The sequence below is a fragment of the Serinus canaria genome, chromosome 8 (assembly GCF_022539315.1).
Source record: "Serinus canaria isolate serCan28SL12 chromosome 8, serCan2020, whole genome shotgun sequence".
NCBI lineage: Eukaryota > Metazoa > Chordata > Aves > Passeriformes > Fringillidae > Serinus > Serinus canaria.
Window position 1 is genome coordinate 14,302,808 of NC_066322.1, and position 14,808 is coordinate 14,317,615.

A 14,808-nucleotide genomic window follows, 5' to 3' on the forward strand; every position below is an offset into this window, starting at 1 on the left:
GCTGTGGCACTCACACCCATCCCACTGCAGCAAGGGAGCTGCTGGGGCCTGGCTGGCAGCGCGGGGTGGCTCTCACCTTGGCACTCTCCGGGTACTCCTCGGGGGCTCGGTGCAGCAGCACGTGGCCCTTGCTGGGAATGTTTAAGTAGATGCAGTTTGCTGCGGCATCGTCAGGCACTGTCAGCTTGTCGTAGCGGTGGTCGCTCATCTGCTGCATGGTCTGCCAGGAGACAAAGCACAGCTGTTTAGATCAAACACATTACCAGTCCCAAAGTAATGGGAGAACAGAATCTTCAGAAACAGCTAATTGTGATTGCCAAGGCAGTCAAGGGCCATTTTGCTATGCAGCAAGTACAGATAGTTCCTTTTATCTCTGCCTTTGCGGAAGAATCTACTAAACCTAACTGAAAGGAGCAGTAGAAAACCTTCGTGCAATGGATCTTGCAAGAGCAGGGTTAAGCAGGGCACTTGGTAAGCATCCTCTGTGGGGTCTTTTCCTTGAGGACTGCACACTGAGTATGCAAAACTGCTCCTGACACTGACTAGAGACTATAGATGCTCAGCACCTATAAAAAAAAGCAACCATTGTTCAGCATTTATGTAATGAGTATGAATTAAACCAAACAGGAGAGGAATGGTTCCCAGCTTGGATATCAGCCCAATCTTAATTCTTTTCAAGGACCTCTGTTCTGCCTTGCAGGCCGTTACTCTTTCACTAAGCACCTGTGCTGGGGAGCGAGCAGGCACGTCTGTGCTAATCCTCGTTCCCAGGGGGACAGCACAATGCCTGCCTTGCAACAGGAGAGCTGCTGGCCTGCAGCGGTTTGGGGTATAAATATAAGGCACATACACAAATGTAGACCCTGGCTGGCTGGAATTTCAGAGACAGAGACTCTCAGGACACGACAAGCATGCAATCCCATGTTTTGGATCAGATCCATTTTAGTAAGGATGGGAAAAGACTGAAGACAAGATGCCTGATTCCCAATTGTAGCATTCCAGCTTTACACCGGCTTCAGCTTCACAGAGACCAAGAACAGAGAACTGAACAAGGCTCAAAGTTCAGAACTTCGGTCCTACTGAAAGCCTAAGCAAATTGCAATTGTTTCCATTTCTCCTCCAGCCCACCTCTGTTCCCACATACATGCAAAGATGCAAACAGAAAGAAAAGGCTTTTTTTTCAGCTTAAAATATTCACACTAATATTATCTTTAGAAAAACCTGGTCTTTTGTTAAAAACATCTTTCAACTAAATTCCCTTCTCAGGGAGAACCCAGAGATTTATATCACACAGCAGAAAGCAGACTTCAATTTTAGGCACAGTTAAGTTTGTCATTAAGTTGCTTCCAAGGTCACTAATCTGTACCACTTCTCATTCATTAAAGAAATACTACATGTAGCTGATTCATAACAGGGTCTACACAACATAGTGGGAAGCAACAAAGAACTCATGCTTGCCCACACCTATGATAAGTAATTCCTTTATAAGTCTGCATTTTTCATGTTCTAGCCTGAGTCATCCACATCCCGTGGAGAACACGAAACTCTCTATAAAGAATGCCATGCATTCTTGAGGAAGTGTTATCAGATTGTCATTTCTTGTTCCTTTTCATGTTATGAAACTCTCCCAAGTTCCCAAGGACACATCTATCTCCATAAAAGGTTAATGTGTTTCTCTGGGCAAAAATCCTTGCACCTTTACTTCACCAGATGTAATTTTGTATTTTTGTATGCTTAGCACTGTTGATTTTCTTTTTTATAATTTTATTTCTGTTATGTTGCCAAGATGAGTTTTATTCTGCTTTCCTTGATGTTGCAGAAGTCCTGCACCTAGTGTGGCTCTTCTACCTGGTAACCAGAGTCTGCAGGTATGTCCTCTATCTGCAGCTTCCCTTTTCCTTCCTATACAATGTTTTTAGATCTTGCCTAAGGAAACATTTATTAAATCTGCACTAAAATACATGTATCAGTAGAAGAAAAGCCACTGTGTCTGGATTTCACTAAGCTCCCAAGCAATTGTTCTTTCTCCACACCTTGTTGGAAACGGAATTCTGATATTGTAGGTTTTCTGTAGGACCATCAGAAAAACTATGAAATGCTTCCATATGAAATTATTTCACAGAAAAACTGTGGAATGCTTCCATATGAAATTATGAAAGAATTCTTAAGCAAAAGGGTAAAGACAAGTCTCCCATTCATTTGCTTCTGCAAAATGCTGAAGTGGGAAGTACACCAGCAAGCAGAAACAAAGGACAAGTGGCAGGGCTCTAGTGCCTCAAGGACCAGCTTTGGGATGCCCAGAAGATGATGCCAATGGCATATTAAAAGGATTGTTTCCAATATTAAAAAGCACACAAACGGTGTCTGAATTAATTCAGAAACAAATCAGAAAACCTGAGTGAGAAAGTGAGACCAAGCAGCACAGGAGTTTGAAGACACAGCTGTGATAGTGGGTCTGGGATCTCAGCTAGCTGGAACAACACCACAAGAAAGCTTTTATTACTAACTGGAGGTTTGACAACACAAGATTACTCTCTTCCTCAGCTCTTAAGATAAAAAGGAAATCATATTTGCAAGCTTTCATCGCTGTTGTAACTACGCCTGACTGTTGCAGTAAAATTTCAAAAACCACTTACTTGAGAGAGTGCCCAGGCAATAACACCCCAAACCTGCCCCACAGGGAGGCTTTGGATGCAGCAGAAATGCACCAATACGACACAATCAGGGCACTTTGCAGACCCATGTGGTTTTCTGTATTTCTATTATGTGAAGTCATTAAGTACATGTGCCTGGCCAGATTGACTCCAGGGCAGAGAAAAGGAGATAAAAGCAAGGTCCTTTGATTGTATTTTCTATCAGATACATCCCAAAATATGATGCATTTATAGAGGGCTGGCTTTCTGTCCGCAAACGTACAACCAGCTATGTTAAGAGCCAGGCATTTCCCGTGTGCCTAGTTTTTCTGGGAATTTTCTTCAGCCTAAAGAGGGTAATTTTTACTGCACATTTTCTCAGCCCTTAGTCATGCTTTCCTTATGTTGAAGTCATCCACATAGCCTAAAATGCCTTCTCTATAGTTTTTTTACAGTGTGTCCTCAGACAGCTGAGGTAATGGATAAGCTAAATGATCCTAACTATGAGGCAGCATTATACACGAAGGAAAAAGTGTATGCGTTTCGGGTCCATAATCTCTGACAGAGCTAAGATGACTGCATGCACTTTTAAAAGAGGCCAAGCCCAGCTACAAATGTTCCCCCCTCCATGAGGAAGGCCCCAGCCTGAGCTCTGCTGCCTACTCACTCTGTGACCTACTGACATCCAGATTGCTGCAGGACGGAGAGCGACCAAACCCACCTGCAATGCACATTTTTATCTCCAGCTCCCCACAAGCAAAACCAAACATACACTGAATGTTCCTCTCGCTAACAGGGCATTGAGCACCACACTTAAATTGCCTTTGTGATGCTGATAGAGAAGCCCAGATTTCTAGGGTTTGATGTCTATATTGATTAGCCACTGTTTTCCTGACTGCCAACACTTAAAAGAAAAATCAAACCTAAGCTCAAGTGGAGCGTATGTAACCCTCCAGCATGGGATCATTCCCTCACCAGCTTTCAGCTATCCTTTCTTAAATCCTTAAAGTCAAAATATTCTTAAAAGAAAACTAGTCACATCAAAAATATTTAAGATATTTTTTCTATCCCACCTCTTTTCTTTCTTTCCAAGCACATTAAACTTCAGCCCGTTTGACACTGATGCTTAAGCAACCTTTGGCCTGGGATCCAAGAGAATGAAAGGTGTGAGAAAAGATTACACTATGTCAAGGTTTCACCCACAATGACAAAAATGAAGTATTTTTATGGAGCAGGGCAACTAAAACTGCTGAGAAGAATAACAGCAATAGGTAGGCACATGGGCCCAAGCTGGATGGGAGTTTGGAAAGTCAACACATTTCTTTCCTCCTTGGAGGAAAGACCACTTGTCTGGGAACAATGTCAGGCAATGCCATTATGCAGCAAAGGCAAAAGATGAGGACAGGCACCTGACCAGTCCACTGCCATCTGGAGGGACAGCTGAGAAAAGTAAATTAGTGCTTGTTACCTGGAAAATACTGCTAATTGCCAAATATGCTTTTTTGAAATTCTCACAACACCCAGAAGAGCTTCTTTTTTAGTGCTGCATGGCAGGGTGTCTCCAGTCTAAGGTGAGAGGTGATGGTACCCACTTTTGCATCCCAAGACAGGGAATGGAGGTGACCAAAATTTGGTGCATGGTTTCCAGGACTCAACTCATCATCTGTCATACACAGTGATACCAGCTCAGCACTGTCCCAGGCCCAGGAGTTTGCTTTTGAACATGTAGCAAGGTAGCTACAGAGTTCAGACAGGTACTGTGCAAGGAAACATTTATTTTCCTTTCTTTTTTTTTTTTTTTTAATTTGCCCCTTTGGAGCTTACCTTTACATACTTTTAGAGCTTCCATGATTCTTGCACTGGAAGACACAGTGGACAATTGATCACCTTTTCCACATAATTCCTGACTTTTTAGGCATCTATGATCCTATCTTAGTTGGTTTTTTCCCCAGGTCATAGTCATAGCTTGCTTAGTTTGTCTCCTTAGGCAAGCTGTCCAGGTATCTGTCAGTCCTTCTGGAACTTTTCTGAATCTTTACAGTTATACTTCACGTTTTTTGAAGCGGAGGGCCTATGCATGTAAACTGCACACAACAGACCACATGCACATGCACCACAGCTTTATCAGTGGGAAAATTATATTCTCTGTTTGGTTTTCAGCTGAGCTAGAAACTTCAACAAGCTCAGGATCTCATTTCTGCAGCAATGATCAGTCAGAGCACATTATTTCATATGTGATATTCAGAATAACACCAGAGTAACATTCAGCATCGTCATTCTCTTTGTCCCAGCTGCACATCATTTTACACTGAAACCAAAATTCATTCACTGTTTTATTGCCCTGACTGTTCTTTGAGTTTCTGCCTAATTTCTTCATATTTAGAGAAACGATTTGCACTGGAGAGAGAAAGCAGCAGCCTTTGGGTACAACACAAGAAAGTGCAGGACAGAGTGCAGGTGATGAGCTGTGCCACAGTGCTGTGTGCCTCACACAGGAACTCAGCAGCTTCTCAGAGTTTCCTTGAAACAAAGCAGTGACCATGAAACCCTTGGCTAGGCTGGCCAGAGGGGACAGAAGAGCGGAGCTGGAAAAGCCAGCAACCTTGCTGGAATGTCCAGATCTATCAGGAGTGTCCCCTCTGACATGCAGACAGGCAGAAGAGACAGCAGCATAATAGACTCAGTAGGAAGGGCTATCACAGCCACTGTGAGCAGCATAAATCAAAGGAGAATGATCTAGGCCTTCTTGTCAGGCACCGAGAAGTCTGACAGAGATCCAGGACAGGACAGCCCAGACCTACAGACCCAAACCAGGCTGAGGATCTCTGGGAGCCAGCAGTGCCCCGCTCTGCCACGGTCAGCACGCCAGCTTTCTTAGTCCGTCCACGGCCAGAGTGTTGCTTTCATTTCCGCCTAACACCCACGGTCTCAGCAGCTGGGCTTTGGGTTTGCCTCCCTGCTGCACCCTCTCAGTCATGTTTTCCAGAAGGAAGAATTCTTTTAAGCCACCTCTCCCACCCTGCTCCTCGGCCTTTCCTGGCGCAGGACGCCTTTTGCATCATCACAGATGTGATGGGCACCGAGTGTCATTTGTGTGCACACCTGCACTGCTCTGCCCCCCTGAGCCACCACCCCTCATGGCCAAGCTGTCACCTGCCTGCCAGCTCTGCCAAGGACCACTGCAAAGGGAAACCATGGCCTGAGAAGGAGGAAAGGAAGCGGATTACGTGGGCTGTTGTTTCCAGTGGAGAAGGCAGGAGCATGAACATCCTGTCGTTTGTAACAGGAACCCAGGGAGAGAACAGTCAAAGGGAAAAAAAGAAGCAAAGGAACAGAAACGTGAGTCCCCATTTACGCCAAGCACATGACATCTTCTCAGTCAGCCTCTGATCCAGCTCCCGTGCCCGGCAGCCTTACTGGTGAGGAAAAACATGTACTGAAAGAGACGCTTTCCTCACCCTTTAAAACAAACAAACAAACAAACAAACAAAACTGATTCATACAATAATCTCTAATATATAAATATATACTTTTGAGTCTTTATCTTCCAGAGATTCTTCTGCACATATGCAAACTGAACGGCACTAACACTCAGATAAGTGGCTATTACATCATCTAAAATTTATTCAAAGTAAAACACAATGAGTTGACCTTTTAAGGTAGGAGGTCATCGGGCACTCAGTGAAGACCTACATCCTCTGAGATGGTATGAACCCCTAATTCATAAAGTAATGAAGAATCAGAAGGAGATAAAGGAAAGTACATAGAATTTATAAGTTGATTCATGTATTGATTGATTATAAATTGATTAATTTTCCTATCTACAAGGCTGAGAGAAGCAAAGTCTCGTTTTTTAATGTTTAGCTTAAAGAGGAAAGTTCTCAGCACTTCTTTGTATTTCATTAACCTTTCCTTGTTCCTGCATTACAAAAAAGTCAGCATTCATCTGCACTTTCTGCTAATTCCCTACCTGATGTCATCTTCTTTGAGTTATTAATATTAGTAATGATTTCCACAGCAACCCATTGTGATAGCATAAATAGAGGGTTATGACTTCATGTGGGGAATAAGCAGAGGCACAAATGGTGAATTCTTAAGGAAGAAGAGATAATGTTTTCATGCAAACTTGTGCATTACTAGTAAAGACAGTTGCTATACAGACAATAGGAAAAGCAGATTTAGCTGAGCCTTTTCCTGCTGCATGGAACACCAGAGAGATTAAGTTCTCCCATAGGTGTCTGGAGGCATTTCTGTGGTAGAGCTGGGAACCCCTCTGCTTCATCCAGGCACTTTAACCCTTCTGTCATGCAGGGAAACTGCTCAGCTCTTCAAAAGCTGGCACATTGCAGAGACTGCAGTTACACAAGATGGAGTAAGAACAAAAGGCATTTAATCAAAGGAATGGGGGCAACTGCCAATGCGAGAACAACTCCTTGTGCTCAAGTCTTTAAAAGCTCTGCTCTGATCACAGCTTGGATACAGACCAAGGGCACAGTTACCCAAAAGAGACTCCTTTCTATATTACCCTTAAGATGTGGTTTTGATAAGCCTCCCTTGATCACTGTCGAAACAGCTGCGTTAGCAATAGCGTCCTCCAGGGAATAATTTAGGGGAAGAATGAGCAGCCCCACTCCCAACAGAAGATACTGAGAGTCAAGAACAAGGCAGGACAATCATGTCCAATCCTTTTTTTGAAAGCAGGAGGAAAAAAGAAAGATATATTGGTAAAGTCATGGCATTGCACTACAGCAGATATTCCAGCAGAGCCCTGACCATAAGGAAATCCCATTGAATAATGAGGCTGGACTTCAAGATACCAAGGAGCAGCACCAAAGTGCAGATGTGACCACTGCTCTGGGTCCTGCCGGGACAAGTCTGTGAGGGGACATGAGGGGTTACACTATCAGCTGCATCATCTGCTCTGCCTTGCACCCTGACTGGCAATGCTGCTCAGTTCTGACATCTGCCATGGCCACACTGCCCCTGTAATTACCATACACTCCTCTCAAATAACCAGCTGAAATCCCAGATGTTTCACATGCCACTCCCTTATTCCAGATCTCAGAGGAAATATGCCAGACTCAGCTGACTGCAGGGCTGAGCTCAGGCCTTATGGTGGGATGAGTGCCCTCCCTGCCAAGATCCATCAGCGATCCCCGTGCAGCCTGTATTGCCCCAGAGCAGTGCATTCACACCAAGGCTTTCTCTGCCAGTCCTGTGGGGACACCCCAGGGCTGCTCCTTTGGTCAGTGCCTGCCATCAGAGCCTACCCAAAGACTCATTTCTCAACAGTGAGAGAACAACTTTTTTAGTAGGAACTTGCTACAGATACAATCCACACTGCTTACAAGGGAATAGCTGAGCTTGTCAAAGCCAGGAACAAGAAGTGTGACCCTCAGATGCTTTGGGATTACTACTGAGTTATCCAAAGGGTGACAGAGATGGTCTGACCAAGGACTGTGTCCACAATCATCTGCTGCTGTCCAAGTCTTCACTCATCACAGAGTGGAGGGAAATTGTGCTCTGTATCAACCAATACAAACAGCCACAAATGTGGCTCTTCTGGATTTGATATAGAGCAAGAGAATACAGAAAGGAGTGTGCCACAGATGTTGTGTCACAGCTCCCATTGTCACCTTGCCTAGCTTTTGCCTTTGCTGCTGGAACCTGAACTGGATTATGTCCTGGGCCAGTTCCTGCTCTTTTACTGCCCCAGCAAGACCCCAGGGCTGTGTCCCTTGCTGGGGAAAAAGTGGTGCAGGGTGCTCACCTGCAGCACTGCCACATCAACTCCCTACACTGGGACTGGCACTGCCATAGCCCAAATCTGTCCTCATTCACAGTAAAGGTCAGCAACTCTGGCAGTGCCTGATCAGAGCCCAGAGGTGACATGTTTACAGGAAATCCTGGCTTCACCAAGGGACCTGAAAAATAATCCCAGGCTTCATCATCTCAACAGCCGTGGCTGATGTTCAAATGTGGAATTACATGTATGGAATTATAAACAGGTTTAACTATAAGAAGGAATTAAATGCATGCTGAAAACAGCAGAGGGAAGTTAAAATTTCAGATGTGATAGTCACCAGAGGCCCCAGTACTTTCTGCACTTAATCTGTCTCTTTCTTTCACCAAGTTTCCTCAAGTGTCACTTTTCAGCTGCAATCCAAATAAATACACTACATTCGCCAAAGCCTGAAGAGGATTTAATGGTTAAAATGTCATTTCTGATTTATTATCTGCTTCTAGCATGTGGTCTATTATCCCAAACTCTGGGGATTCATTTCCCAGCTTACTTGCAGAGCTTTACATTACACATACTGCACTGAACTCACGATCAATTGCACTTGGCCATATGTGAGCACCAGATGCAATTTCTTTTTCTATTTTTAAAGTATTGTAAGGATACATAAGTTGCAGCAGTAAGAACAATCAAGAAAAATCTCTATTTCAAACAAGAATGTAAGCAGATAAATCCTGCTTTAAATGTAAAATGTTAGCGTAGCACGATGTAGCAGCTCACTAGAAGCAGTTGCCTAACATGACATGCAAGAACAACCCAATTACCAAGATGGTTAAAGACAGCTCAATCATCTTGCTTGTATGATTGCATTTCCAGTCACAAAAAATGGCAACATGAAGGAGGAGTTTAAAATAACAAGCTATTACAATAAAAAGGAGTGGCATGCTGGGCTGTGCCAGGCAACAGACTCAGCAGGAGCTCAGGGGACTGTACTGCCACAGACTGCTGGGTAACAGGAGAACAGCTGACAGCACTGCTACAGCTCAGCTCATCTGCTGAAATCCAAGGAGCAGCTTTTAATTCCAAGTGTCAGTTCCTCCAAGATCCTCTTGCACTTGCATTTCCACAAGACTGCAAGAAGCTGATTGCCAACTGATTTTTTTTTTTTTTTTTGCTTTGGTGGCAAGTAAAAAAATACAACTACATTGTCAGAAAGCAAGAATTCAAATGTTAGGGGAAGCTGGTGATCAGCAGCACTGCAAATGCCATCATTTCCAAGACAGACAATTTACCCATTTGTTTGCCAATAGTTTCTCATAAGAGATTTAGACTCTTGGACAAACAGCCAGATCCTACTCACTGGAACGTGTTCTGGGTAACTCCATATGTAGCTGTGACATGGCTGCCTGATATAACCTGTCAGTGCTCTAGGAGCATGAGAAGAGCACATGCCATGGGACAAAACCCTGCTCCAGCCCAGACTCCTAACCTCAGCTGGCAGGGTGTGAGCAAATATTATCCTCAGACACAAGCAAATGTGCTGCCAAGTGTCTAGTGCAGAGAAACATACCGAGAGCTGACAGTTGATATATTTTTATAAATGTACCCACCAACAATCAGAGACTGCTAGATTATCTTGTTAATTATCATGTTCTTTTAAAAATGTATCTGCTCATTACTTTACCTTGACTAATGCTGGTGTTTACTTGATGGTTAGTTACCAGCAATATTTGATCAAGTTAGACAAAAAATGGTTTTGGTTATAATAGCTAAATTGAAGCTAACATGATTAGCTGAGCTGTGCAGAAGGGTTTAATCAAACTGATGAGTTCTCAGATTAGCCCTGGCTCAAATTCAAGTTGCAGCACTGAGCAACCAGTATTGTAGTTGAATTTTGCTCATGTTTATAAACACTCTATACAAGTTTAGGGCCTCTTCCTCCTTCTTCATGACAGAACTTTTACTTCCCCTCTGTGAATTCTAAAAGACAAGTTTCCTCATGGCAACAACTGTAGTAAATATCTCCACTGGTCTGACTATATCTCCTTCCTCACTTTTAACACCAAATTATCATATTTTTAGTCTAAAAAGCTGTAAATAATAACCTGCATATTCTGTTTATTTCCTTAAGCTAAATGAAGTTAAATCAACATCACCATTCTCCTGCTTGATATAGACATTCTTTTGGTTTGCACACACAGGAGACCCTAACACAAAGTGGTTGTTTCCTCTTTCACTGATCTATATGTATTTTAAAATTCCAGCATCCTTAAACAGATATCATAAAAAGAACAGAAAGAGATATGCTGTTTAGAATATTTTCTTAGGTGCTTTACCTTGAGGGCTTTCTGTGCAGCTTCACTTGATCCGATAGCAATCAAGTTTGGTCCAGCCATGCTGCAAAAGCTCTTCAGATGCAAAGAATCATGAACAGGGACTGTGGAGACAGCATAATCCTGTATGGGAGTAAAGAAGGGTGCTATAAATATTTTTAAGTGTCCTAGTTCTGTAATTGTATGGAGACATTCCATAATTAATTTTACTATCTGCAAATTATCAACCCCAGGGCACAGTGTCAACTGTTTGAGTATGACACTCTCCTATGGACCAGCTGGTCTTGTCTGGAGACTGACATAAAATCCAGAACATGTTTCAAATACTACTATTGTTGCAACCATAAAGAAATACATTAAAATGCTTAATTAAACAGTAGATACATAAAACCTCTCCAGGAAACAGCAATAAGAGCACAGGGCTGATACATGAGAACATGAAGAACAGGAGTGTTTATGTGCTCCCAAAAAATAACAGCCTCCCACTATCCAACTGATTGTTATGCAGCAATGCACATTTCAGATCCAACTTCAGCATCTACCACTTTACAGGATGCTCAAACCTTTCAGCAACTTGTACCGTTGGGGTTTTTTTAATTAGGTCTTAAATAAAGTACATGAGTATGACCAACATCTTAGCCAGTACAATTGTTCAATTAGTTCAGTGAATGAGAGCTCCTATTTCCTGTGGCATGAAGGAACATACAAACCTTAAATGTGTCAGCCAGAATTTCTGCACCACGTTGATTTGTCCGCCTGGAGAGACCTACGAAAAATTCTCTGCCTGGAATGAAAAAGCAGACTAGCTTTAGAGGCATTCTGAAGCAGTCTTTCAAGGATTTTCATGTTACATGTTTCTTTTCTCAAGCTGAGTATTTAAATTGAAAATTCAGCACAAAAGAATGCAACCTGCAATTGTGAGCTGATAATCTAAAGCAATTAATCCTTTGCCAGAAGAGATGTTTAACCAGAAGCATAAATAGCTTCCTCTTCTAAATCTCTCCAGTGGTCATTGGGTCAGGAAAGACAACAGCTGGGCTGGATTAGTACACCACTGATTAACCATTTCCATCTCCCCTTGAGATTTCCTCTGGTCTCAAGGCAGATCTGCAGTCATCAGCATCCTCCAGCACCAGAGAAAATCAGTGCTGGATCTGCACTGCCTTAGGAAGGCCCCCCTTCCTGGTCTGCCTCTGTAGAGACCCTTTCCTTCTTTCCCTGTGGTGCACTAAGGCAGGCAGCCAGCCTCCTGTGATGCTGATCAAAACAAACAGGCTCATTCAGCACAGGCTGGGAGCAGCCCTGTGTGCAGCCAATGTGAGAAAATGCCTAATGGGTTTAATGACACAAAAAACACAGGCAGTATCTTCATCTTTGAAGTCAACCATGCATGTAAGGCTCATGACATCTGACAGGCAACTCCACCACATCCCTGATAAACTAAAAATGCTTTTTTTTGCATTTAATTCATTGAACTAGTAACAATTGTCTGCATCAAGCCTTTACAAGTCCTGAAAATTAGTCTGGCGAATGTTAGCTGCTTGTTATAAGAAATATGAAACAACCCCAGACAGCTGACTACTGAAAGCATTTTTCTTATTGGCACTTTACAAGCTAAAATAAAATCTGTATGCACAGTGCTGTTCTTTGTAGTGTGTGTACTGCTACTCCATTTATTCAGGTATCAGGCACGACATTGAGGGTTGCACTGAGAATTCATCTTTCAGCAACCTTCATGACATTTAGCAAACAACAGATTCAGCAAACCACAGGAATGACATTTTATTATGCTGGTATCAGACAACATGCAGTCTTTAGGGCAGTCATAACATGTAAACAGCAAATTCACTCCCTGTAATTATGATACCTGTAAATAAGACATCTCCACCATCCAAGGTTGCATTTTCATCCACCATCTCAACTATATTAAGGTTGAGACTTTCCAGTACTCTCTTCATGGCTTCAACCTGTTTAAAAGAGAGTTATTAAAGACATATTATACTGTTGAAAAAATTTTTTAAAACCTGCCAGGAATACATAGAATTAATAAGAAATAAAGCCTTTTAATGCACCTTTAGCAAGATGGATGGCAGGGTCCTTTGTGGCCCTGCCCATCACAGCTCCCCACCTGTGGTCAGAGGTCTCTGTGGTCTGGGGGATGGGTTGGCAAGGGGCAGAGATCAGGCTCTTTGCAGAGGAGCCATGCAGCATTCAGGAGGGACAGACAAGGGGTCCAAAGGGGTCCACATGTTAAGCCCAGTCCCTCTGCACAGTAATATCCTCTTGCAAACCTTGTCCCTCAGATTTGGGCCAGAAGCACCAGCAGAGGAGTGAGATTCATTCCTTCCTCTCTGCTCAGACACAAGAGGTGGCTCTGCCAGCCACAGAGGTGGCAGCTCTACCCCAAGCCCCTCTTCAGCCCTCAGGGAAAAAAAAAAATCCCCTTATCAGTAAATGTTCAAATTTCTTATGGCTTTGCAATTTTACTGGGCACTAGTTCTCCTTGCATGTTTGAGGTACCCTGCTTCAGAATCACAAGACATTTCATGCCTTTACATTGTGGGGCTTAATGCTTGCTGTGGAGAGCCACACACATGGCTGGAAGTCAGAGCCTGTTTCCTGCTGAAAGAAGCTTGTATTAGGAGCACAGAATGCAGCTTCAGTAGGTTCCTTCTTTCCCACTAAGGGCTGCTGAGGATGCCTAAATCAGAATCTGTTTCTATAGAGGCTCAAATCACTTGCCATCCAGAACAGGGACTATGTTCAAACAACATCACTGTGGTGCCTTGTAAGCCAAAAGAAGAATCTACACACAACCAACCACTCACCAAAAGCATAAACTTGCACAATGTCAATAAAAATAAGAGCTCATCCACAGAAATGTGAACTTGATCCCACACAGGGGCATCTTCATGTTCAGTGAAACTTCCTCACCATGGTTAACTAGAGGTGCCCAGAAGGCATCAATAAACATGGCAAACACACTGAACTCCTTTTATATTTCTGCATGTCCCACAGGTCACTCATCTATTTAAAGTGCTAAATTAAGTATTTCTAGAAAGAAACCACATGAAGCTAAAACAAGTGACACCATACTAGTGTTACTGCACTATACAACAACAGAGGCAATCCGAGCAGCCCTACTCCTGGGCTCTGCCAAACTACACCTGCCACAGCAGTGGAAGGACATACAAGGGTGACAGGTCCTTCACTCTCACTGTGGCACAAGAACAGCACACAGTTTGGCTGGCACACTTTCCTAAGAGCAGCGCTGGCTTTAGGGAATAAAGAAAGAGACAGACATGATCCACCTAAGCTGCCTTTTCCTGCTCATTTTCCCTGACTCGGCAATGTGGCATTTGTGAGTGATCCCATTAACCCTGAGCCCAGGCTCAAAAGGCAAGGGCAGGTCCCCATGGGCTGCCAGGACAGGTGATGTTGGTCTGTGTAGGATACACTGGGGGCAGCACTGTATCCAAGCCTGATCTGCTCTCTGGAGGCTTCCTCTTCTTCTCTAGCATCTTCTTACTCTCCAGTCACTTGAGAGAAAAACCCTGGACAAGCACACTGTTAAAGTAGGTGCCTCAGTTAAAACTTGTGAAAAACAGAGGCAGATCTTTGTGCCACCTGCAGAACTCTGATGGGTTATACTGCAACTCAGAACTGTATCCAGGGGGTTTCTGATTGCAAGGGATTCATCCTCTCCACACAAAGAACCATCTAAGGCCTTGGCATGCAGCCTGGAATGAGCCTACAGCATGCCTTTTACAATTAACACTTCTTTTTTGCTCCTCTGTCTTTCACCTGATGTTAAAATGACTTCAGGCAGAGAGCTGGCACTCAAGTCTCCAGGCTTAGTAGAAAGGCTTCATCTTTCTTAGTCTTGTTGTTTTACCTCCAGCATTCTTTAAAATTAGGTTTATATTGTGGATTGGACCCACGTGGTGTTTTACAAATAAATGGGGAACAGCTGAGGTAATATTGGGAAACTGCTGTTGTACAAACATGGCAACATTTCATAACATCCCTATGCTGATAGCAGAATGATTTCTTTTGTCTGTGAAGCCCAGTGGGTTTTACTGTACAGGTGCTACATGCATAA

At 43.3% G+C, this 14,808-nt stretch overlaps 1 protein-coding gene across 3 annotated transcripts in view; it reads right to left on the bottom strand.

Moving 5' to 3' along the window:
• DDAH1 (dimethylarginine dimethylaminohydrolase 1) overlaps window positions 1–14,808 on the bottom strand; it is a 94,239-nt gene that overhangs the window by 4,727 nt on the left and 74,704 nt on the right. For all 3 annotated transcript variants that reach the window (XM_050977554.1, XM_050977553.1, XM_050977552.1), the window contains 4 exons: window positions 12,574–12,673; window positions 11,417–11,490; window positions 10,710–10,829; window positions 77–220 (listed from right to left, as the gene is read on the bottom strand). In XM_050977554.1, coding sequence (XP_050833511.1) covers window positions 77–220; window positions 10,710–10,829; window positions 11,417–11,490; window positions 12,574–12,673 — 438 coding nt within the window. The remainder of the gene's footprint in view (window positions 1–76; window positions 221–10,709; window positions 10,830–11,416; window positions 11,491–12,573; window positions 12,674–14,808) is intronic.